The sequence below is a fragment of the Rhinolophus hipposideros genome (assembly GCF_964194185.1).
Source record: "Rhinolophus hipposideros genome assembly, chromosome: 8".
In the NCBI taxonomy this organism is placed as follows: Eukaryota; Metazoa; Chordata; class Mammalia; order Chiroptera; family Rhinolophidae; genus Rhinolophus; species Rhinolophus hipposideros.
Window position 1 is genome coordinate 11,496,105 of NC_138054.1, and position 25,796 is coordinate 11,521,900.

The 25,796-nt window shown below is 49.4% G+C and overlaps 1 protein-coding gene across 2 annotated transcripts; it reads right to left on the reverse strand.

Moving 5' to 3' along the window:
• Positions 1-887: 887 nt before the first annotated feature.
• On the reverse strand, positions 888-18,893 carry TFAP2A (transcription factor AP-2 alpha; the record flags this gene model as incomplete). 2 transcript variants are annotated; one of them, XM_081056459.1, is made up of 7 exons in its annotated part: positions 888-2,559; positions 4,209-4,350; positions 6,284-6,402; positions 8,290-8,521; positions 10,572-10,623; positions 13,745-14,179; positions 18,780-18,893. In XM_081056459.1, 7 exons carry the CDS (start codon positions 18,828-18,830, stop codon positions 2,271-2,273), a joined length of 1,320 nt encoding a protein of 439 aa, XP_080912585.1. In that variant the 3' UTR covers positions 888-2,270. The 2 variants fall into 2 exon arrangements, with proteins under 2 accessions (XP_080912585.1, XP_080912586.1); XM_081056460.1 differs by lacking the exon at positions 18,780-18,893 and adding an exon at positions 16,425-16,604.
• Between the last annotated feature and the right edge of the window lie 6,903 nt (positions 18,894-25,796).

Consider the following 25,796-nt stretch of genomic DNA (forward strand, 5'->3'; position numbering starts at 1 on the left):
AGAACATTTTGTTTCTCAAAGGTCCTAGGAGAAGCCACATGGTGATAGAAAGGGGTGGGTCGGCATATAGGGGGCAGACAGAAAGGATTCTGGAAATCAACATAATTTCCCACTTCCTTCTGCTACCACCAGAGCTAGTAAGAACAGCACAGTAGTGACTCATCTCTAAATAAAATATTTAAATACATGGGCAACAGTTTGCCCTCTGTCTGCCCCCAAGTACATTTTTGCCACTATTCCTGTTCTCAGGAAACTAGAGCTAGCTTTAGCTTATTTACATGTCTTGGCCACTGAGAAGCCAGAGTGATGAAGTGAAGACTGAAGTATTTCCTTTGTGCTAATGAATTAACAATTTCAATTTCAGTTATTCTCTGAGACAGATTCCATAGTAGTTAAGGTGTGGAAGGGAGGGTGTCTTCTGTTCTGTTCTCCATCTTCCTTGTCACCCTTATTGTTTGGTTTTGAAGGCTTTATATTTTGTTTTCCAAAACACAAATGAAAACCTAAAGGATCAACATAAATAAAAATAAAACTTTATTTTTAATAATAAAATTAATGTTTCTAGTAAGGAAAAGATAGTATGTCATTCCTTTAGTAGTACAAACAATCTTTTATCCAAAAGAATACATTGGGTTTTATTGTGTCATTTGTCTGAATACAGACTCAGTGGAATATCTAAATGATACCCTGCTCTGAACTCCAAGTTGAAAGTAAGTTTTTATTATACTTGAGGGAAACAATGGGTTCAGCTGCTTATTGCAAGGAGCAATTGCCAAGGGAGAGTTAAACTCAATTACTGTAACCATACTGAATAAAAAATACTGCCAAGAACAAAAATACGCCTGGGTAAAGACAGCCACTGAATAAAAAAAAATCGACATAAAGCGTATCAAATATTTATTTATCTGGGCAACAAAGGACTATGATACATTGACAGGCCTGGAAACTACTGCCAGCACAACTCAATACAATACAACTAGAACTGCTTCCAAAATGGCCAGTGAAAATACAGAATACCAGGTGGTCCCAAATGTTTGAAGTTTTTTGAACAAAAAGAGAGAGAGAGAGAAGAGAATTCCCTAACCCTTGGTTTAAGGACAATACTCATTTATTGCTCAAATGGTGCTTTAAAGGGAGGACAGTGGAAAAAATTTAACTTTTTTTTTTTTTCTCCCCACAATACATAGAAGAGTTCTCGAACCATTCAAGTTTAAAAATCTTTCCAGGGTCCAATATCAATTTCTCTTTCAGTTCAATGAAAAGCTAAATGTAATACTAATTGTATATAAAATTTTATTTTACTTTTTATTTGTTCAGCTGTTTCATTGTCGTCTTTCACATGCTACAACAGGGCTAAATTCATGAATCCCAGAGGAAAACAAATCCCCCAAACCTTGAATTTCTAAATAAGTACCATGACCCACATGAAGAACTAATAGGGAAGATTCAAAACCCACTAAACAAGAGGTAAACGGGATCACCAGATAAATAAAAAAAGGCTTAAAACAGACTCACCATATTTACAATTCCCATTAAATTACACATAAATAAATATATACAGAGACATGAACACTGATTCCCTTATGTAACTGTGAATCGTGTCGCCAGAGAAAGTTCAAGTTGGTCGTTTTACCTTGAAGAGGAAAAACTTCTACAACTGAAGACATGACATGGAACTTCGTGTATTTGAGTTCAAGTTTATTCACAATACTGATAAAAATGTCATTATCCTTTTTGCCTTTTTTTTTTTTTAAGTATGGCTACAATCTCAACTGAAGTATGTAAAGGAAGGTGGTGATTCAGTCCCATGAAGCTCATATAATTTTTTTTTTACGTTCTTTTTTTTAGAAAAAAAGTTTAAATGTTTTGTTGTTGTTGCCATTGTTGATTGGAGGGGGGGGGCGTATTAAAAAAAAAAAAAGGTTCACAAACTCGGACAGAACTTTTCTTTGCTGGCTTCACCGGCCTGTCCTGTGCTCTTAGGCTCCACGTGAGGGCAAATGGGACTTGGTGCTGACGGGGAAAGTTGAGGCAGGGGCCGCCCCACTGACAGTGGAGAGCAGTCCCCAGCCTCCCAGACTGAGGACTGAAGGTGGCAGCAGTAGCAGCAGCAGCAGCAGTAGCAGCAGTAGGGGCTTGCTGATCCCGGAGCTGTCACCTGCCGGTGGTGGTTAATGGGGTGGAGACTGAGTGGGTGGGCGGGCCGGGGGCGGGGAGGAAAGGCGGGGGACCCGGTAAGGCCTGGGAGGGGGCAGGGCGGGAGGAGAGCCTCACTTTCGGTGTTTCTCCTCTTTGTCACTGCTTTTGGCGCTGTTGTCCGTGTGGCTGTTGGGGTTGTTGCTGAGGTACATTTTGTCCATGGCCTTGAGGGCCTCGGTGAGATAGTTCTGCAGGGCCGTGACCGCGGCGCACACAGCCGGGCTGCCGAAGCCGTGCGAGATGAGGTTGAAGTGGGTCAAGCAGCTCTGGATGCCGGGCTCCAAGATGGGGTTGGGCCGCGAGTTCCCCAGGGGAGATCGGTCCTGAGCCAGCAGGTCGGTGAACTCTTTGCATATCTGTCTGCAGCACAAGTGAAGCAGAGAGAGAAAGAGGCGTGAGGCTCCCCTGTGGGCAGAGCCAGCAGCGAAGAGAACCTGTCTCTGTGCAGTTACCTCTGCCGGAATCCAGCGCACACTGCCCTGACCCACGGCCCAGAGACACACGCGGTGGCCACATGCTGGGCGACCCAGTGTCCACTAAAACATCTCTCCTTCCTTAAACCTTTCCACCAATGTCCCCTCTCACCTCCTCCCTCTCTCCTCTCAGCTACAGCAACCTTCTAATCCCCTTTTCTCTCACTCACACAAAACATCCTAGGCACAGAAAAGACTTCACACATGAGAAGAGAAACAAAGGAGAGGAAGAGGGACAAGGTGTCAGAAACAGGAGCCTCTCTTCAATAACCAATAGCATGCAGCCATCAGCTATTCTGTTAAACACAGTATAGAGACCTCTTCTCTGACCTTCTACACACCTCAGCAGCAGTCTGTGGGGTGAAGTCTCCCCACTCATTCACCTTCAAATCAGTTGCATGTGAACAGAAAGGCAAAACTTTTCTTGGGATTATTTTGCCTTTTAAAAAAAGGCATGAAAAACCTGTTACTTGGGGATCATTCAGAGTGGTTTTGGGAAGGAAAAAGAGACATTTCATTTCCCAGTCCATGTCTTTTCCTACACATCAAAATAAAATAAAATTCTCTAGGGAAACTAGAAATTATAGATGTGCTTAAGAAGCTGCGGGAAGAGAAAAGGTTGAAATACAGGCAGATGAGGCCTGCACCCTGGAAGCTCTGTCTCTGAACCAGGGAAACAAGGACTAGCTAGGGCCTTGGAGGGGTGGGCAGGGGAGTGTCGGGAGAATGGGGAGCAATGCGGACTGCCTTCTCCCGGCCAGCTGATATCCCCAGGCCAGAAACTGTCCCGCCTGAGGCCTCAGCCTCTGCCCTCTGGTTCCATGCCCTCCTGTGACATGGACTTTGATAATTAAGGGCTTCCAAACAAGCCTTTTAATTTCCAGAAAACATATCAAAACAGTCATTTTCTTTTCACACACCACCTGGAGAAGCCTATTCAGCCCAGGCACCCTTGGGAATATAACTTGGGCCATTTTGAGACCCACTTGACATCTTGCCTGTGGGCTAAAACTTCTGTGTGTGTGTGTGTGTGTGTCACTTTCAAGGAGGGAAGAGAAAGGAAGGCAAGAAATGGGATAAGGGATTAGGGTTGAAACTAGGGCAGATTCCAGCTTGCACATTTTGCAGGCCACTGTTTAATCCCTGCCCTTGGAGAACACTGATAGACAAAAACTGATCTAGGCAAGCCTGTTACCCCTTTAAGGACTTGATTCTGGCCTTTCTGAAACAACGTAGTCACAAATCCACACTCAGCTTCAATCAAATCCCCACTATTCCCCACCCTCATACACATTTTTTTTTCTTCAATGAGAAGGAACAGAAGAGAGGGAATAAATGGAAACACACAAACAATCCTACTGGTGTTTTCCCTTTAAAATAGATTATGGTTTATGAGATTGTGTTGCGACTTCAATATTTACAACAAAGCCGATTAACACAAAAGCAAAGAGAAAAAACATGAGAGCAGAAAACGATTTTGATTTTTGTTTCTCTTCACAATGAGACACAGAGACCCTGAAGAGGTAAACGCCTTACTTTGTAGCCAGGAGCATGTTTTTTCTTGTCACTTGCTCATTGGGATCGGAATGTTGTCGGTTGAGAAATTCAGCTACTGCTTTGGCAGGAAATTCAGTTTCGCACACGTACCCAAAGTCCCTGGCGAGGTGGACAGCTTCTCCTGGCAAGAGGTGAGAGGAACGAGGCGAGTACAAGAGAATGAAGAGTTGGGATCAAAACTTCCTCCCAAATCCCTTATTTTCTTAACCCAGATGTTGAAGGAAACACAAAATACTTGTTTTCTCATTTCAGGCATTTTATTTCCTTCTCTGTAGGATCCGGTGGATATAGTTATCAGGAAAAATGGCCATCTATCCTAGAAGGCCAAGATGATTTGAAAATGTAAATCCCATCCACTACCTTCCAGAATGCTCCCCCACCCTAATAACATTTTCCCAACTTCTCTTTTAAAATGTTTCTTGTATTCCAACCTCACACCTATCAACACATTCATAAATGATATTCATAATTACTCCTCGAGCTTTTCTGCAAGGGAACAGCTAAGGGTTTACATTTTAACTTGATCGCATATAATTATCTGTTCATCCAAACCGATTAACCAAGAGGATTTGAGGGTCACTCCACTGAGTCTGTCTGTGTTGTTGATTTTCGAATCTTTGGTTTTAATTTCCTGAACCAGTTGGTTTTTACTGCAGGGCTTCCTGCCATTAGCTCCAGCTCCGGAAGAACGCATGCGCCAATTAGAGCATCAAAGCCCTCTCCACAGAGCTTGTTTCCATAAAATGGAGCGGATCACAAACAATAACAGTTCTCCAGAAACTGCCTCTGCCTCCCTGCTACACGACTCAACCCCCAAACTCATACACGCTTTTACACTACCCCCAAAGCCACTACTACCATTTTCTTTGCTTTTATAGTTCTTTTGGGGTATGGAAAGAGTGTTCTCTATGTACTGGTATTATTTTTAATATATTGAATATGATGCTACTGTAGATGAGTTTCTAGCACTAAACAATTGCTTCTTATTTAAGTTATATTATTATCATCTTTGACACCATTACCAAGTGGTTCATGGGATTCCTCCTTAAATATACGGCCTTAAACATTTTTTTTTAGTTATTCACAAAGCTAGAACTCGAATTTAACTGTAATACATCTCCTCAAATACAAGATATAAATAAAATAAAATGCCTTCCCTAAACATAAAAAAGCTGCTTGATAATTTAAGTGCCTTTTTTCTTATTGGCATAAGACATTTCCAACAGAACACAAAGAAAAATGCATGAAAGCTATATATTCCCACACACTCAAACTTAAGCCAATTTAGTATCAAACAAACTTAACAGGAATTTAGAGGAAGCAGGAATGTAAGTGGATTCTGGTGACAGTACATCTAGAGCAGGGAGTGAGGACAGAGTTAGCTTTTGTTTTCAGGGGTTTGGAAGCTTGTATATATGTGGTTACATGTGTGGATACATGCATGCGGTGGGTGCGTGTGTCTTAAAAACTGCCACGAGAAACTTTCTGTACTGCTTATATTTCTTTTTTCTTCTCCTATTTAAACAATTCAAAGTCTAAAATAGCTCACTTTCTTCCCCTCCAGTAGAAAGGCACAGTTAAAGGAGATAAGGGAGCATATGTTTGGAAAACAAAAACCTAAAAGGGCATATAACCCTGAGCTTTCAGGACAGTCTTAAATCAGGATGCAGGTCAAAGATTCCCAAATTAATTCAGGAAGTAATGGTCACGCATTTCTCAAACGCAGATGTCAGAATACCTTAAGTGATTTACTGCTGAGCTCTATAAAGCAGACAGGAACTTGGGAGAATATGCAGTTCTTAAATGTTCACAATTGTTTAGGTCAGAATTGAGCTAGGGAGGTGTAATTTTGTGGCAGAGGGGAAGAGGAAAGGATAAGAGTAAATGCAAATAGTTTTCTGACATGCAAGACTTCCGTTCACTTCCTCCTTTATTCTCTGGAAAAAAATGGAACTGCCCAATCGACACAAAATACAACCAAACATCTGGCCACTCAGTATTATCCATTTTCCCAGAAGAAAGTTCCCTACTTGTTAGCCAGTAAACTCGCTTACCCTCCACTAGTGATGTGAGCAGAGTGACATTGGCAGCTTTACGTCTCCCTGCTGGCAGATTTAATCCTATTTTGTCCAGTTTTTCTCTCAAAGATCTTCCTCCATTTTTAGACTTCGCCCTGTTTCACAAATATATATGAGAAAGGGATTTAGAAAATATTGGGTTACTCTGCATCACATTACAGTCATTGTAACAATTTCCTAAAATGTGCTTTTAAAATGAAGAATCATGCCCCCGAGTGATATTTAAGGGAGGGAAATCTAGGAAGGGATGGTACAAAAAGATTGTAGGAGATTGTTTGTTAAACTGTAAAACAGCCCCTGTGTTCAGTTATTATTGCAACTATTATGCCAGCTTGGAAGGTTTTGATTTCCCAACTCTCTCTAAAAAAAAAAAAAATGAACAAAAACAGCTCTCACCTCTAGGTTTGAGGTTTTTTATTTTATTTTTTTAAGTTCAGTTGATTACTGTATTTTCCTTTTGTTACAATCACACAAATCCCAATGGGGTGTTTAAATTGTCCTTGTAAGATCTGCTGTTAGGTTGTTCAGAATAACCAAAGTTATCATCACTCTCACGTTTCTTGCTCTGGCTTTAGCCCCAATGGGAAATTAATTTCACCAACTGTTTACATGCCATGTCACCAGCCTAACTGGAAATGTCAAATGCTGGTATCAGCGGTTAAAAATTCCACTAATTTCAGAGACAATGGAGGCAGTTCTAAATAGATGTCTAAATAGACTCCCATAATCAGAAAGTGGTTAAAATAAATTGTTTAAATAAAACAGCAAATTAATTAATTTCAGATTTTATTCCCTACTCAAGTGCTCTTTAATTGTGTGGATTAGATTATACTCCCCTAGGTAAACAGTCTCCAATACTGGAGATGGGGGAAGGGAAGGGAAAGGCAGAGGGTAGATTCAGATCTTTGACAGTGAAAGATTACAAAGGGACAGCAAAATGACTGTGAAGAAAAGATTAGAATAGCTGATGTTAAAATCTTCAGAAAACGGTTTTACAGGCTTTGTATGGGATATACCCGTCAGAGTGGAACTAAGAGTTCATAGATAGATAAATGAATAAATGTCAAAAGAATGAAGTGTTTGGTGTATGTTCTTATTTTTTTAAAAAAGAAAGAAAAATATTGCCTTGGAATGTTCAACACAAAATCCATCACTCACAACGTTGGGTGGGACTCTAGGAGGAGGAAGCCCACAGGAGGAAGAAACCTGTCCTGAAGGAAGACGCTTCATCTCCCGGAGCCTTATAAAACCTTATCTGTGAAATGAGTCATTCCGACCTTGGGGGGGTGAGATGACAGTCCCTGGTCACCTATGTAACAAGCATTCGTCGGTAGCGACTGTACATAACGCACTTATCCGTGCCTTGCACGCTGCCCATGCAACCTTTAAAGCCAGTGCCTTGGGCACCGGGAGTCGCTGTCAGGTTGGAGGCGGTAACGGCGGGGGCGAGGGGAGGAGGGAGGAAGGGTGGCGGACTCGAGAGAAAGCCACTGTCTTCCACTTAAAACCCTATTCAAGAGACGGTGGGGTTACCGTCGGAGACCATACACGGATGTACAGTGCGGAGCCCGAGAGGAAGTTTTCCAGGGCCCGAAAGGTGCGTGCAAGGAGGAAAACCACGGCTGCACTGCGCCCCACGGCTGCAGCAGCCGGCACTGAGCCCAAGACGGCTCTAGCTGCGCGTGCGCGCGGAAAAGGAAGGGAGGGGCCGGAGTGCCGGGCGAGCGCGCGGCCGCGGCCGTCCCCTGCGCGCGCCAGCAACCCGCACGCGCGGGAAGGCGGCAGAAAGCGCAGGCGCGCGCCGCCTCACCCCGCCTCCAGCTCCCACCCTCCCAGTTCCACGCTTTTCTCCCCGCCCCTTTCTTTCCCCGCGGAGGGAGGGCCGTGGCGCTAGGCCCGCTGGCGTCGCCGCCCCGGCGCAGGCGCAGAGCTTCCCCGGCCGCGGGGCGGGGCGGGTCGGGCAGGGCCGCAGCAGGCCTCACCTCCGCAGCACTCCGCCCAGCAGCGAAGCATTGAGACACTCGGGCGGTGAGAGGCGCCGCTGTACTTCCGCCACCGTGACCTTGTACTTCGAGGTGGAGCTGAGAAGGGAGAGACGACCCGGAACTGAACAGAAGACTTCGTTGGGGTTCACGACGCCGCCGAAGAGGTTGTCCTTGTTAATGGGGATGGCGGAGACGGCGTTGCTGTTGGACTTGGACAGGGACACGGGGCCTGCGGAGACAGACCAGGAGGCCGCGTGTGGGCGTCGAGGATCCCTCCCACGTCTTGCCTGACTCCGGCTCTCTCCCCGGCCATGGCTGGCGCCCTTGCTTGCGCCGCAAACCCCACTTTTCTTCCATCCCAGCAAATTCCATGGCGGTTCACCTGCTTCCTGCCATATACTGCCCTGGGGATCGAACCTGTGCCCCTTGGTGCGCTTCACCCCGCTGCCGGGAGGCGACCCCCCAGCCCTGCCAGACAGGCCTGTGCTTCTGCCCGGACCCTTTCCTTTTAGCCACAAGTGCGCTGCCTGGAGGTTGGAGATGGTCGTGGAATCGTGACCCTGTCGGCCCGTAACCTCCGAGGAGAGCGGCCCCCGACGAGGTGCTGGAGCACCGGTGTAGAGTGCAGGGGAGTGGGTTACGTTTGCAAACCGTGCAAGCTGTGCGTACGAGGGAGTTTTTTGAAGTGAGGGTTTTAGTGTTGGGAAGAAATTGCTTCAAAGACCTTTCATGAAAATCAGCTCAGAGTTTAGATGGCTAAATCAGCCTGTAAACGAGCATTTCAGTTAAGGCACCAATCTGGGAAGTAGCGGATTCTGTTGTCACACACCACACATGCCCCATCCTTTTGATAAATAGGCCGTTTCCTATGTTTAGTTTTGAGAAAGACTCGAATTTGGGAAATTCATGACAAGCCCCGTTTTGAACTGGGAGTAAGGATAAACAGGCCTACCATAGAATACTAGGAATGGGACCTTTTGTGGAGCAAATAGTTAATAGACCTTCTCCGCTTAAGCGTCTTCATTGGGAAGGGGGGGAGGATATATTACTAAAATGATAAACTCTTCATTGTTGGACCTACCAGTTAGAAAAAAATTCAGAGCCAGCAGAAAGTATATTAACATTACATTTCTCAACACCAATATAATTAAAATGCATTCACAACAGTTTTAAGTACAGTGTGCATTTCTATTTTTAAATTCCACGTGGAGACACACAATATGTATACATCCTCATCACAGTACTCCTCCCTTTTTAATGGGGGATATTCTAGACGTATTGGGAGGTGGGGGGGCTCTAGGTTTTGGATAGATCACTTGTGACATTAATAGCTCTGGGGAGGCTAATAGAGACAATAGGAGTTAAACGAACTCTTGAGAGATTACTAATAAAAGAGCCAATTATCATGTCGACTTGGAAAGAGCATCTCTTAAGATTTATCCCTTGCACATCTAATTTGACGTGACAATGACTTCACAGATGCAAAAATGAAACTTTAGCTAACAGTATACTGATTGGGGTTACAAATGGGAACAGTTTTATATAGCATCATCCTCTTGGTGGTGCCTAGAATCCTGAAATGTAATATTGCCACCACCACAACAACAACAAAAAAAGCTGTGAATAGCATTTTATTTCTACTCACTAAATACAATATTACAAATCCATCCAAATCACTTGACGCTTTTTAAAAAAGTTTTTCCTCTGAACAATTATGCTAACAATCCTGACATCTTCAAGATGCTAATTTTAACCAAAAGCCAAACTTTTGTTAACCTAATTCAAAGTTTAAAAACCCTTAAACAGCTAATGAGAAATTAAATTGAAGAACATGGAAGGTTTTTTTCCCTCTGCTAAGGAGTGCTATGCCTTTTTATCATCTGCCCTTATATTAATATTATTTGCACTCAGCATGTTATACTTCTTACCTTTCTTAATTACACTCATGGCCACTCGCACAATGGATTAACTAGTAAACTATTAAAACGTGTCAAAATTGAAATGCCACTTCCAAATTACTTCAACTATTACACATTTCATGTGTTTGTCCCTATATCATTTAATTAAATGGTCAAATCATGAATCAGAACAAAGCTAGCCTGTTGCCATAACCAACCTACTGAAAGCCAATCATTTAAGCATTGCTGTTCTATGCCTGTTTGCTAATTCTGAGCCTTTAGGAAAATCCTATTTGAAAAAATAAATACAGCTCTGCAAGTTCTTTTAAATAGCACTATGCCTGTAAGGACATGCTTGGAATGCAGAAGGAAATGGCTTACCTTTCTTAATTACAGTTTGATCTGGGATGTTAATACCCGGGTCTTCTACATGCTGCAACAAAAGGATACACATGCATGTAAGTGTGTAATCAAAACAAAAGGAAATGAATATTCTGTGCAAGCTGGGGGGAGGGGAAGGTGTAGAATCCAAATTCCCCCCATATAGTGACATTTATATATAAACATCTCATCTTGGCTTATTGGAATTTGGGGCTTTGCAACTCAAGAGGTTTCACTGCACACCCACGGCCAATTTCTCCTCCCCCAGCAAATAATCCACGGTTGAAGGAGGTGGGGGTGGGGAATAAAACTTTCTTTGGAAATTAAAGCAAGTTTTGGAGCACCTAATCTTTCTCACAATCAGTTCAACCTTTTAAAATGCACCTAGCATTAGTTTGGCGCCTCAGCGGCTTCGGACTTTTAGCGATTCCAGTGCTCAGGAAGCAAAAAACAGAGAAACACAATAGAAATGACAGAAGCGGGAGTAACAGGGGAGTGTTGGAAACGTTTTAGGTGGGATGGCAAAAAGCAAACGCATATACACACCTTCACTTACAGAAAACTGAAAAAAAAATTTTTTTAAAGGGCTACAGCTTTAGCTGGGTATCAATCAGATAATAATATGAAAATGAAAAATACAAAAAACGTTTGAGGTTGTTTTCCTGTTGTCCAGCAGCAGATTTGTTGATGTGGGTTTCTTTCTTTTTTTTCTTTCTTTTCTTTTCTTTTCTTTTTTTTTTTTTTTTACAGATGGGTGAGTATGCGTGTATGCCAGAGTCAAAACGTGATTAGAAAGTAAAATGAAATCATGTTTTCTAATGCAGAAACTGACAGGCAATATAATGTCTGGCTGTGTTTACAAATTAGCACCAGGGCTGCTGAGATAGAAGATTTCGCAATTGTTACCAAACACAGGCATTACCATTTAAAAAACTATTACTTCCTTCTCTAGTCTTTGTCCAACAATAATACTGATTTGAACATTTTCCATTCTGTCTTGGATTTATGCTCCTGTTAATTGTGCCTGATCGCTATGATTCCGGGTGGATGGTACTAAGTTGCTTTATTACAGGTTTTATTATACTCAATGCTCTCATTTGTAACTTGCCTAAAGTGCTTCTGGATTTAAGTATAATTAAATTGAGAAATGTTCAGAAATGACTACTGCTGCAGTTCTTGTGTTTTAACTATATGGGGAAATATGATCCCTTTATGCATGCACCCTAAACCCATAAAGTAAATGTAGTGTGGCATAATACTTTTATTTGTGTTATTTCTAGACCTTGTCCATACAGGGAAGACTGTTAAGTTTAAAACCCCACTGAGATATTAATGATTAAATAATTTTCACCATCGATTTGATTTTCTTAAATATTTAGCAGTCATTCTTATTAAAGGTTAACTGTTGCAGCAATGGGGAAATTGAAAACAACCCTTTTCCTGACCCAAATTCCTTTGAAAGAATTTTTTTTCTTCAAAGTTTGGGAAGGGAGGGGGAAGAGCAGCAACTGGGTTTCCTTGTTTTTATTTGATCATTTGGTTAATTTTTTTCTACTGACCAATTTCACCACAAAGTGTGACTACACAGGTGTTAAGAATTCACACCAGCCACTTTGGAATTTTTGCAAAGTACAGCGATTGTAATTCACAGTAGTTCCAAAAGCTTACCACGTTATTTTGCAATTCAAATATTTCCAAAGAGCCGGCTAGAAAAGGGATTCTAGAAAAAGGATTCGGAGACTCTTTGGGAAGCGGAACTAAAATGATCACAACTTCCAGGTTTGTTTTTAAATTGCTTTTTTTCTCAACTATTGCTCCTCTCATTTTCTTCCCCACGAAATGCACTGTTCAGTATCAGTTTCTGAAAACAGGTTCGAACACACACACACATACAATGCTTACTAAACCCCACATTGGGTTAAGTGCCTACTTTCCTGCTTTCCATGCAAGTCTGCTAAACATAACCAACAAATTTCAGTGATTAACTGGGCTAAATGAGAGCTGTAATAAATTTTCTATTTTCCTATGTAACATAAATAATGTTTTAAATTCACCAAGCAAGCAGGTAAGTTCATCTGACCATTTTCTTTGCAATCTAATGCAGTAATCATTAAACTGTCAACGGACATATTGCTGCAATATTTGATGCAGTAATTTGAAATAGCATTTTAGCAAAAATCACATCCAGATACATTTCCTCTCCAAAGAAAAGCAGCATTAACAGAGCCTTTACAGCTTTAATAAAATTATTGGCTTGTTCTAATTCCATTTCAGGAAGGTTGTGAGGAAACCATAAATATGTAGAATTGAAGCAGAGATGCTGGTTTAAATTTAATTTCAGAAAGTATTTTCAAATTATCAATAGCCTGGTTTACATTGTAAATAGTAAATGTGCTAATACCATGCTTATTAAGAAATCATTTTTAACTGCATTTATTGATAACCGAATTAGAACTCAAATAATGTATTGCCCAATAGTCTCAAAACATTTAATTTAATATGGGGTGTAGCAGGTTCTGATAGGCATTGGGAACCCAGCTAATGATTTATGAGGTCAGCACTTAGCACCCCTAGGAAGAGAAGGCTGCGTTTTAATGTCCCTCTGCTCGGATTTGCTACTTAACTATTCTTTAATCAGGGTAGGGTATACACATAACTTTCAGACCTGACTAGTGCTTACAAAATCCGCTAAAAATAATTTTCTTAGTATGTCTTTTACACGTTCTTTTAAATTACTAGGGCATTTAATGTGCTCTTTCGGTTGAATTTCACGTCCCTTTCAAGACAGGGAGAAATTACCATGCCAGACTCAGCACTGGAATTAGATCCTCTCCTAATCGAAATAGTTTACTGTCTTGGAGGGAGTAAGATATTGTTAACGGTGACATTTGTCTGATTTATTTGTGTTGGTGGAAATGGTAATGCAGGCATTGTTTGGAGGAGCTCCAGGAACCATTGTTCTGGGGGCAGAACTCTCAATTTCTTTTTAATTTTTTAATTCGGTTGTCCATGTGGGTCCTGAAAGCTCCCTCCCAAAAACTAAAATGACATTTTGAAAAAGTAAACACCCTTAGGAAAACCCGGGCCCACCGGCTGTATGTCCCAGACATCTGCTCTAGGAGTGGGTGAGTAGGGGCTGCACTCCCTCTCGAGCCTTCCGCGCGGCCTCTTACCGGGACGTCCTCGATGGCATGAGGTAAGGAGTGGATTGGGAGGTCTCCGAGTCCCGAGCCAAGCCCGTGTGGGCCGTGCAGAAGGTCGTCGTGTCGCCGGTAGTCCCTGCGAGGATCCAGGCCAGACAACTGGTGGGGCAGCCCCCGGTGCGTGTGCAGGAGCCCTGACTCCTGGCTCTGCCTCTGGCCGGGCCAGCCCGGGTGCTGCGGCTGCGGCTGGGCGTGCAAGGGGTTCAGGCTGTAGGGGTCGTTGACGTGGGAGTAAGGATCTTGCGACTGGGGGTAGATAGGCTGGTAGGGTGGGGGAAAGTAGGGGGGCTGGAAGTCGGCATTGGGGGTGTGGGACAGCGGCGGGGCGCTCGTGTAGGGAGATTGACCTACAGTGCCCAGCTGGGGCAACCGTGCAGTCCCGTTGCTGGTGCCGTCGTGACGGTCCTAGAAGAGAGCGAGAGCAAGGGGGAAGAACAAGAAATCAGGCGTCGAGTTACACCTTTCCACACGAAATCCACTCCGCAAGACTGGGTGGGAAACCGGCCCTTCCCGACGGCAGGCCGCCGAAAGAAATGAGCTCTAAGTTGTTCATTTCGTTAAATACCCCCGAAGTGAAACGGGCCCTTCCAAAGACTCAAGGAATTAAACTGTGCAAATGTGGAGGCATAACAGAGAGTCTCCTTAGCCTTTTCTTTCAACTGGGGGAAAATATAAAAAAGGGCCTCCTGGAATACAGTCCGTTAAGCTGGGGCGTGAAACCTCCCTTAAGCAAGATTAAAATTCCTGCCAAATATTAAACAGTAGAAGCGGCCTTTTCTTTCCCCCGTATTTGAACTTGCCTGCTAGTGCGTTATTGTTTACCACTCTCCATTTATTTGGAGGAAAACAATCATACACGTTCAAAGACTATTGGCATTTCACGACTATTTAAATAGAAACATATTTCGTAGAGGGGCTGTAAAGAAAGCACACGTTCAAATTACCAGCTTAAAGAAGGTTTTAACTGCAGGTTGGGGGTCTGTGTTTTCCGCTTCCTCAGTTAGGAGCCTTTTTCTCCACAGGGTCGGTTTATGATATGAATGGGGAGAAGGGGACTTCAAGTCAAGGTTTAAAGTAGAAAGATTCAGCCTTATTGGGTTTACAAGAGAGAAGTGCACCCCGGGGCGGAGGCCCCCGCCCCTTTCACCCCAGCCCCAAAGGGCAGAAGAATCGCCTGACTTTAGGTTCCTCTATTGCAATTCACTTGCAAAACAAGCGAACAGAGTTGGTTCCAGGGAATGCCCCGGCCCCGAGGGTAAGGGGCACTCTCGGCTGCGTTTTTACTGCAAGCGGAGTAAGCTTCAAATGTTGAGCACATCTCGAGAACAAGTGAAGACGCAAGGAAATAAAGATGAACGTGGAGAGAAACATGCCTTGGGAAGTAGCTGCGAGGTAGGTCTGCGCGCGGGAGAGGTGGAGCGGGGACGCGGGGTAAAGCATTCGATTTGAGAATGGAAGAGGGAAAAGTGGAAAGAAGAAAAATGCAAATGGAAAGGGGTGCCCTGATGGAAACCTGGGCGTGAAACCCGAGGTTTTGGGCAGCTCCGTAGCACCAGGTTTCCAGAATAGAATTCCTAAGGAAACAGGGATGGGGTGGGGGATGGGACTCACCATAGCTGAAAAACTGTGAACTAACATCTGCGAAGAGTCTGGGGTAACGAGTCAGGGTGGAAGAAACCAAGCAAGCCTGGAGAGCCCGGCTGCCCCTCCGCCCGAGTACGCCCCACACAAAAGGCGCCGGGAGCCCCGCGCCACCCAGAACTCCAGTCACCGCGCCGACGCTCGCCCGAGCGCTGGAGCCCCGCTCTGGTCCATCCGAACTTGAACCACCGATTCGAGCGGCGCCGTCAGCTTGTCGAACCCACGGTCTCTATCCTGCCGTGATCGGTTATGATTCAAAGTTCCTTAGAAAATGAGAGGCCCCAAAAAAGGAAAAGAAAAAGTGTGTGTGTGTGTGTGTGTGTATGTGTGTGTGCGCGCGTGTTCCTTAATCCGTGTCTCCCCCTCTTTTCTTAGCGGCGGCTTCGCTTGAGCTTCTAATAACCACGCTGGGCAGCGTTCCTGGAGCCTCCTAATAGCAGATATTCATGACTATTAATATTACACGAATACTTAATAAGGGAAGAATGCCTGGAAATCGAGCGTGAAGCGGAGAGGCAACTCGCGCCGGAGCCGGCTCTCAATGCAGTCCATTGACGGGAGCCTCAGTGTAGCAAATCGGAGGTGGGGAGCGGGAGCGCGAGAGACAAAAAGCGGGCGAGAGAGGGAGCGGGCGAGCGCGCGGGGGGCCGCCGCGCGGCGTCTGGCGAATCACAGGGAAGGGGCAACATTTTAAAAGGTTGCAGGGCATGCAAAAGTGAAAGAGAAAGAGGGAGAGAGGGAGACGAAGGGAGAGAGCGCGGAGAGGGAGAATGTGTCTGCGTGCGTGTGTGAGAAAGAAAGTGTGGGCGAGGGAGAGGAGCCCGGAGTGGGAAGAGGGGAGGGAGGGAAGGAGGGAGAGGCCGAGAAGAGGAAGGGAGGGAAAGAGGAGGGAGGGCGGGCGGGCGGGAGGAGGGGGCCGAGTCGGAGCGCACGGAGGGGGAGGCCGCGGGGGAGGGGGAGGGGAGAGGAAGCGAGAGAGGACAATCGGACCTAAAAGACTGGGGCAGACCTCGGGATGCCGTGGGGGCCGTGCGTCGCGGACCGGGGCTGCCGGCGACCGCGTCCAGGCGTTCATCCGGCTCTCGGCACCCGCGGTGTTTCCCCGCCCTCTCCGGCCGCGGGCTCCTCCGCTCCGCAGCCGGGCCTGGGACTTGGGATTCTGCGGCCCGCTGCCGCGCCGCTCCTCCATAACTCGGCGCCCCTCCCCGGACCGGCCCTCGCCTCCGCGGCGGAGCGAGTTTCCCTCGGACACCCCGCGCCGAGCTCTCTGCTGCAGCTGCCGCCCCGCCCTCGCTCTCCGGGGCAGGGGCTCGGGGACCGGAGCCCGGACGCGGCCCGGGGCGCGCAGAGATGCGAGGCGGCCCGGCCTGGGCGCTGCTGGCACGGGCTCCCGGCTCCCGGCACAAACCCGTCCGACTGGCTGGGCCACTCCCGCCCGACGCCCCCCCTGATGACACTGCTCGCTCTCTCCCAGCGCGGCAAGGCTGCCGCCGCTGCCAGTCTGCCCGCCGGGTTGTCAGAACAAGCGGCACCTCGCCTCCTGCGTGTCTCTGCAGAGCCCCGACATAATTAGACAGCCCCAATCCGGCTCGGAAACCCGAAATCCCTGCTCCGGCGCTCTCCCACCGCAGTCAAAGTTATTGAAACAGCCTTCACTCTATTCTCTTCCTCGTCTCGTTGCTGTTTTCCTTTTCTGCCTCACACACACATTCACATGCGCCCCCACAGGGTCTCTCTCTTGGGGTGCAAATTCATCGCCTCCCACCTAGGTCCCATAGGCACCGAGCGCGGCGTGGAAGTTCGGACTCGGAGCTGGAAGCTGGGTTTCGGCCTTCGCGAAAGTGAATGCCCGAGCCCGGGGCTACTGCGGCGACCGGGACAATCAACCCTCGGAGACTTAGGGGCAGTTTCACCCCGACTAGTTCTCAAAGGTTCCCCCATCCTGAAAACAAAGCAGCTGGTCTGACGTGGGTGTCTGCGCCCCGCACTGCGCACCACAGGAGTCCCCAGAGAAGCGCGCGTCCCGGTGGGATGTCACCCCTGGCCCCGTGGGGGGCGGGGAGCGGGGTCGGACGAAAAGGAAAGGCCCGGGAAACGAGTGAGATTTCAAATAGTCTACAGAAAGAACGGGGGAAAGGGACGGTGACACAACGTTCACATAAAACCAGGTTCTGATTTCAAGTGAAGACAAGACCCCCCCACTGCGTCCTCACAGACCTTCACGCCTGGCTTTCCCACATCAAATGCCAAAAAGAAAAGAAAAAAAAAAGAAGAAAAATAGCCAAAGCAGGGACTCCCACCTATTTATTTAGGTTATCTCCGGCGCGGCCCCTTCCATCTTCCCCTCCCGTGAATCACCGGATCATTTCAGCGGGGACTGTGAGGGAGGTTGGGGCGGCGGCCGCCAGGCCGGGTCCCAGCGCCTCCCGCGGGCGGACCGGTGGTGCTGGGGCTTCCCCGGCTGCCCCAAGAAGCCGAAATCCGGAGACCCTGGGCTTTTAAATGGGTTCCAGCGCGGCGCGCTTTATTGGCCCGGCGGGCTCTCCGCACTGGAGGTCGCATGCAGCCCCGCCAGGATTCACGCGGTCACACAGCCGAGTGCCCGGCTCCTGTAGGGGCAGACGCGTGGGGACCCGCAGCCAGCAGGCTCCGCGTGGCTCAGTCCTCCACCCCCACCCCAGGGATGCGCCGACCAAGTAGCTCAGAGGGAGAAGAGGCTTAGAAGTTCTTGAATAACGTAGACTACCTGCGGCGGGCCCCGTGGAGATTTGGGAGATGAGTGCTCTCAAAGTGAACCCGCTAACTAGGAGACGCCACCCAGGCTCAGACCCAAGTGTGCGGACCCCTTCTCCGAACAGAAATGAGCCTTTTAAGCAAGGGGGGCGGGGAGGACGGAAGGAAGGAAAAATAAATAAATAAAATAGGGAATATTGAGGATCAGACAGGAGGTTAAAAAGGGAAAAAGGGTTTTTTCTCTTTCCTTTCTCTTCCTGGTACTTGGGCCCCAAGAATCTTGCTGGTGAGACACGCAGAGTGCACAGGCGCGTGCCCAACTGCCAGCAATTGCTTCAAAAAAATCCATGCTTGTCTCTTCGCTCTACTCTTAGACACAGCCAATATTGGTCAGAAAAAGGGAGAAAGTGGGACATGGGCTTCCAAGGAGGGAAATGAAAAAGGGAGCGTCCAACATCCTCCCTCTCCAACCTCTCCCCTGCGTTCGTCGGGCGAATCCGAGAGGCGAGCGCTGCGCTTGGGAAAGTTTGTCTCACCCGCGTTTCTCAGCTGGAGGCGAGAAGAGGAGGTGCGGGAAGGTAGAGCTCGGAGCCGGAGGCCGTAAGGATAACTGAGCCAGCGCCGCGCTTACCTCGCAGTCCTCGTACTTGATATTATCCGTCAGTTTCCAAAGCATTTTCATGGATCGGCGTGAACGGATTTGCCCCCTCTCCGCCTCGCACCCAAGTGGAGCTACTCTCTGGGTAAGCGCAAAGTGCAGGCTGCGACGGGGAGCGGAGGAGGAGGAGGAGGAGGAGGGAGGAGGGAGAGGAGGAGGAGGGCAAAGAGGAGGAGGAGGAGGGTGAGAAGGAGGAGGAGGAGGAGGAGAGAAGGGATAGAGCTCCCGTGTGCGCTCGGAGATCTCCCTCTAATGGTAGAAACTTTTCCTTTTTCCAGCTCTTCACCAACAGCCTAATCGCCTCATTAGCATATCAACAATAGTCCAATTACTCGCCAGCACCACAATCTGCCGCCGGCCGCTACGACCCAGGTATAAAGGCCTCTTCGAGCCGCGAACTTGCTCCTAGAGCGCACGCTTGCCTGTGAGCCGAGGAAATCTCCCCTAGCCCCGCCGCACACCCGTCCTAACTGTGCCACCCCCTCCCATTCCTCCCCACTCCCCTTCCCCTCCCTCGCCTCCTCGCGGGAGATGCCCTGAGCAAAGGCCGGACGCTGCGCAGGGCCCGAGCGGCCGCGCCTGGGGCTCGGCTCTCAGCACCTCTTCCCCACCCCTGCTGCCACTAACGGAGCTGTCCTTTCGGCCCCGTCCAATTTTATTAGAAATTATTATCTCTTTCGCAATTAACTATAACCACCAAACCAAGACCAGCGAAGTCACTCCAGGATTTTTACCCAACAAGAGATCGCCTCGGCTCGGGGCAGCACCACCTCAGGCCGCAGAGCCTTGGGAGTTTTATTGGCTTTGCACTTTCCTCCAGGTTGGAGATTTTGCCAAACGGTTCCAGTCGCTCGGCTGGGGTTTGCGATCCTTTAATTGCCGCGTGTAAAATAAAAATTGTACCCTGAAAAGGTTACTTAACAGCTCTGGGGGTTAAATGATCTTCCTCTCGTTTGTAGGTAGCTAGGGCCGAGTGATCCATCAACACGGTGTTTGGGCTAAGGGTTTCTCGGACGCGCTGTGCACGAGGGCACAGAGCTCACAGTCGCTGCTGGAGTTGAGCCGAAATACTGACATGTGTGCACTGTGTCATGCGTGCATCAAAATAAATCGCTGGGAACCAACTCTTCGCTGTGCTAATCTGCTCCAGTTTTCCCAAGATCCCCCTTTTTAATTAAAGCAGGAGAGTTCCTTCATGATTTGGTGATGTTACTAACGCGGGCGCACTCGCCGCGCAGTGCCCGGCTGACGCCGAACCCTGAGGCCCGGCAGCTACCCCCTCACGCAGGTTGGCCAGTCTGGGCTATCCCGCCCGACACGGGAGCCTGCTCGCCCCACCGGGGCTTTACATTTTTCTCTTCTGTTCTAGTGAATTTTTTAAAAGGAAGAAATAAAATACAAAGATGTGATACTGGAAATACAGAGTAATTAATTTCTCTGGCCGAGCTTCCTCATGTGTCCTCCATGAAAAAGTTTCGCTCTGTCTTTTTCCCACTCGAACACAGCAAATTCCCCAACAAGAGAAGGTGTCGCCTCCGAGCTGCGCTACTAACGACCCCTGTGCCTTCTGGGCCTGTTTTCTGCAAATCCCCAGGCCTCCCAGGTTTCCAGACTGCGAACTCCAAGTGAGGTAGAGACTGTTGAAAACCTGAGCGTTCCCTAACAGGTGGAAAACAGGCAAAAGGAGAGACTGCCCCCTCCGCCCCCGCCCCCAGCCTGGGGAAGGGAAATTCTCCCTCCGCGAGACCGCAGCCAATTTCCCAAGCCACGCAGAGTAGGCCAGAACCCCTCCCCCACACCAGTTGGGAAGACGAGGGCTAGAAGAGGGAATCGGAGCCGGGGGACTCCCCCGGAAGCCCTGCGTGTTGCCCTGCCCTTGCTTCCCTCCCTGAGCACTAGCCCAGTCTCATGGCTGAACCTAGTTCTCCGCTCCCCACCTCACTCCACTCTGGAAAGGCAGCTCTACTGCTGGCACCACTCACTCTGTGGGGCTGCCCTGGGGTTCACCTCAGCGGCTTGAAGTCGGGAGCTGGGCCGCCAGGGGGACTGACACCTTCCCCGCGGTGGCCGCAGCCGCAGAGCGTGATCTGTAGGCCACATCCTAGGCCTGGGAGCATGGATTTTCCACCCCCAGAAGTCGCCAGGGCGTGCCTAAGGGAACTCTAAGTTTCGCTTTCTTTCTTTCAGTTTGTGGGCTGAGGGAGGCATGGGCCCTTCATCTTCTCCACGCCCCCCCCCCCACCTTGCTGTCCCGCGCCGCGCAGATCTCCGGCTCCGCACCCGCCGGGGCTGCTAAACTGTTGTTGTATTCCCGCCGAGGGCACCTTTGAGGTGCAGATGGCGGCCTGCGGGCTCATCGCCGCCGCCAGTGTTATGGACACTGAAGAAAGGCCAGGGCTGGCACCCCGGTCGCCCCTGAAGCCAGCGGAGCCGCCTTGGTGTGAGCGTCATTACCACGACAAGTCGCTTGATTGCATGTCAATGCTGCGGCCTCGCCGGGACCCCAGGACAGCAGCGCCAGGCCTGGGGTTAGAGGTGGGGGTCCAGGCCCGATTTGGGGGCGTGGGGAGGGCGTGGGGGGGAAGAGCAAGTATCTGTATGAGAGACAGAGACACCAAGAGAAACAAAGAGACGGCGAGGGGCCACAATGACTCTATTCTCTCCTGTTGTCACCACCCAGTAGGAGCCCGGAGCCCAAAAGGCCAAGCTCGGCGCAGCATCCCGCCCCTCCTGCTCCCAAACCTGCAGTACCCCCACCCAGATCCCCGCAGGAGCCAGGCCCACGGTTCACTCCTTTCCTCTTCAGGCTGTAATCTAGCTGCTTCCGAACCGTAGTCGGGCCCACCGGAGGCCCAGACCCAAACCCTGCCTGCGCTCCCAGCGCCTTCTCACTGCAGAGGAATTCCGCAGCAGTGTTTCCGGCTTACAGAGGAAACCCGAAAAACCTCAGCCAAAGAACTTTACCCTCCAGAGAAGAGAAGGAAGGGCCCTGAGGCCCACAGAGGCGAGGGAGAGAAAGGTGTGCATTCCCAGGACTTGTGTTTGGTGTGGGATTTGTATCCTTAAGCCACAAAGTTAGTATAACTTTGGGGAGGAAGTTTCATTTAGTGATATTTAACTGGGGGGAGAGGCACAAAAGAGCTCACGGTTGATAAACAAAACAATTGAGTGCAAGGAAAGAAATATTGCAATATGACTTACTTTCCCCAACTCCAGGGAATGTGGTGAAGACCGAACTTCTCCGAACTTTACTTTTAATGGCCTAAATCTGAAACAAGCGGAAGAACTCGCCCCAGAAGGAGCAGGGCCTCGACTTTTCTTTGGCAAATCGGGGCGTTTGGTTCGAATCGCCCTACACACTTAGGCGAGCAGAACCTCGCCCTAATCAGGCCTCGCTTTGCTGGGGCGAAAAGAGAGCCCCGGGGTTCCCATTACGAAATCGACAGCAGGGGAGAGGCTGCTACCCTCACCAACCTGGGAAAGCCGCCCTAGTTCCCACAGGGGAAACATCTGGAAGTTAAACGGAGAGCGCTGGGCGAATGCTCCCGTGGCCGGTCCGAGTTCGTGGTTCAGGGCGGGCAGGATCCAGAGCCTAGCTGGCCCTGTGGTGCCTGCGGCCTAGCACGGCCAAGGATAGCCAGCTTTGGTTTCGGCAAATCTTAGACCTTCTTCTTTATCATCCACCATTCAACCCCCATCCAGTCACCCCCATCCGCAGCCCCAGCGGAGAAAACTGGCTTCAGGAAGCGGAGTGAGAAGCTAAACTTCGCGCAAACGCTTTTAAGTATATCCGAAAAGAACGTGCTCGCCGCGCGCCTCTCCGGACCCCTTTCCATTCTCCACACCTCCGAGGTCTCCAAAACTTGGAGGCCCAAGAAGAGACAGGTGCACCAGAACCCCAGCTCACGCGCAGCCCCGGGGTCTGGGGCAAGACCCAAAGCCTTGCCAGCAGGGAACACTCATCACGGCGCGCCGCAGCCTGCGCCCTGCGCCCTCCCCACTCCTGAATTTGTCATCCTCCCCAGTTGCTACTTGGGGTTTGGGAGAAGGCTGTGGCGCAAACCACAAGTGACCCCCAGGGCCACTTGTAGAGCGTACGCCGAACTTTCCCGAGCGCCGGGCCCCGCGGGCAGCGCACGTTGCCCCCAGCGCAGCTGCCGCCGCCTGCGCGCGTTTTTCCTGTCCTCTTTCTCTCCTGGGAACACTCCTGGGCGCTGCCAGGCGCGCCGCACCTACTACTGTCCTGCCCTGGGCCACGGCTCTTCCTCTCCGCCTCCCCCTCCCCCCCTCCCCCGCTCCACCCCCGCCCACCTCGGCCCCAGCCCAGTCAAACCCCCGTACCTGCCAGTCCCCCATTTTGGCAAGTATGGACATCGCGGCTCGGCGCTCCTGGCGACTGGTCCCCGCCGGGCATGGGCTACAGGGCTCGACCGGGCCCGCTCCTTGGAATCGCTTGGGCAAATCCTCCTTTTTTACCTGCTCACCAACATCTCACCTGGTCATAAAGAGCTGGGTTGCTACCTGCCGACGCATGCGCGTTAGCCCAGGAATTCACTCCGCCAGCCCTAGTCCCAAGCGCCTCGCGGAGCTGACCTGGGAAGTGATGGATTTATAGCCGCGGCAATCTCGCCATCAGCTCCAGCTTTTCCCAACAGCCCCAACCCGCTTTCCCGGTCAGTCCCTGACCGGGGAACCGAGGCAGACTGACTGCTGGGGTGTGCTGGGTGCGATGTGAGCTGAGTGGCTGTGTTTACGCACTCAAGCAATAGGGGCATCTGCACTCTTCCCATGGCTCTCCTCCCCCTCGAAACTTTGGGGCTTGGAGAGTCTCCACCCCGAGATGGGGGGGTTGGAGGGCAAGGCCCGGAGATGGGACCAGTCCCGATAGGTCCCGCGCATCTGGATGCAAGCGCTGGGGGCCAGACCCCTGTCCCCGGTGCCCCACCGGCCCACGAGGTTCACTCAGGACAGTCCCCGGCCTCGCGAAGCCGAGTCCGCAACCCCCAGGGGTGCTTCAGCGCCGGATCCCAGATCAAAGTGTTTCTCAGTAGGTGAAGAAGTTCACGATTCTGTTTCATTTCTCGCTTCTGGATTTAGTCTCCTCCCACCGCAGACACACACACACACAAACACACTCACGCATGCACACTTACTTGCACACTCATACACTTGTATTTAAGGTCCACCTTCTCTTCCTTTCACAGTTTCCCGCCCCTCCCCCACCTCTCTATGCCTTCCCAGCTCTTTATCTATTTCACTAAAAACTTTTTAAAGGGAGAAATGGGGGCGTTGGTGGTTGTGGGATGGGCAACTGAGGTTTGGGCTGGGGTTTGCTTTCCCATGACAGATAAAATCACTCAAGTGATTTCACCGCTGCTTCTAATTAGAAGGGAGCTTTAAAAGAAGCCACAGGATTTTGGGCTCCGAGGAGCTCACCTCCCCGGCAAGAACCACACCTGGCTGGGAGGGAGACGAGAGTGAGGAGCTTAGCCTCAGGCCGCGCTCGCCGCGAGACCGTGCCAGGTCCATCCCGGCAGCCACGAGATCAAATTGTCCAGGGCTGGGGCCTGGGACGACCGGGGCAGGCCCAGTTACCCTCCCCGGCCGCGGTCTCGGGGACCGGGAAATGAACAAAGAACCGGTTTCAAATCGTCTTCTCTGACTCGTCAGGCAAATGTGTGTAAAAGGTCAGCTCCGCGCTGAGGATTGGAAATCTGTCCCCACACCGAGTCCTCCCCTTTCTAACCCTGCGTTTGTGCCTCCATCCAGGATGGCCTGCGCAGATGGCCCTGCGCCCTCCCGGCGTTCCCACGGATAGTGTGGTGGTGTCTCTCCAAAGAGTCACCATGTCGCTTAAGCATTTTAATTGTCCCTGGTCTGAGGGACTTTTATCTCGGTGCCGATTCTCTAGTTGATTTGAAATTTTCTTGGACCTGCCTTAGAACCTTGCTCAAGTTTTGGCTTTTGTTTGTGAGTGTTTTTGTTTTACTTCTGAGAATCTTAAATAATTAAAATTAGGGCGTTTTAACCCATAAGCGTCTATACACTTCACTTTCCCGGCTTTTTCCAGGTTATCGATTTAGGTTGGTGAAATCCAAATTCTTCAAAGTCCAAGACTCTCACTGGGGAGAGTGACTGTAGTTCTTTGAGATTCCGGCGGGAGGCGCTGTGTTCTCAAAATGAACACGATTTCAGGCCCAGGCAGCCACGCTTCTCCTGCGCGCTCGTGGACAAGAACCCGAGAGGCCTGAGACCTGGCTCTCTGGGTCAGGCCAAGCCAGAGAAAGACGCGCGAGCGTGTGTGAGAGCAGGGTGAGGCGCGAAAAGTCCCATTTCCAACTTCGGTACTTTTTTTTTCTTTTTTTCTTGTGGTGGGGGCTAGTGTGCAGGAAAGAAGCGGCAAAGCTGCTAGGTAGTGTTGTTAAGCGGGAGACCAAGCCTCCGGTTAGGGTTGGATGGAAGGGGACAGGAAGATTTGGAAGGAAGCAGCCCAAGCCTTGGGCTTGAGGGCCCTTGGTGTCTGCGCAGTTGCTAGTGCACCGGCGGGGTTGGGGTGGGTAGAGCGGAGAGGAGGGATGAGGGACTCGAGGAATCCGAGAGCAGCCGAGAGCTAAAATTGAGCTTCGGGGCACGACCACTTGGGGTCCAAACTCTGCTCTATCATTTACATTTATGGGCTGAGTGATCTCGGGCAAGTTACTGAACTCGTCTGAACCTTCATCTGCTCACTTATAAAATGGGTAATTTGTTGTGAGAATTCACTAGGAGAATGTCCGCAAAGCGCTTAGCACAGCACCTGGCCCACCTTGTGCTGTCGAGGAACGCTGGTGAGCCTGATCAAGGACGGTCGACTCCGCCAGTCCCCCACCCCCACCCAAGACCGGTTCAATTCCAGATGTGATGTCAATTCCATTGCTTTCTAAGGGGTCAACTGCAAGTCCCGCTACTCCCTCCTCAGAACCCTCGTCTTCCCAGTTGTGCACGCCCCCC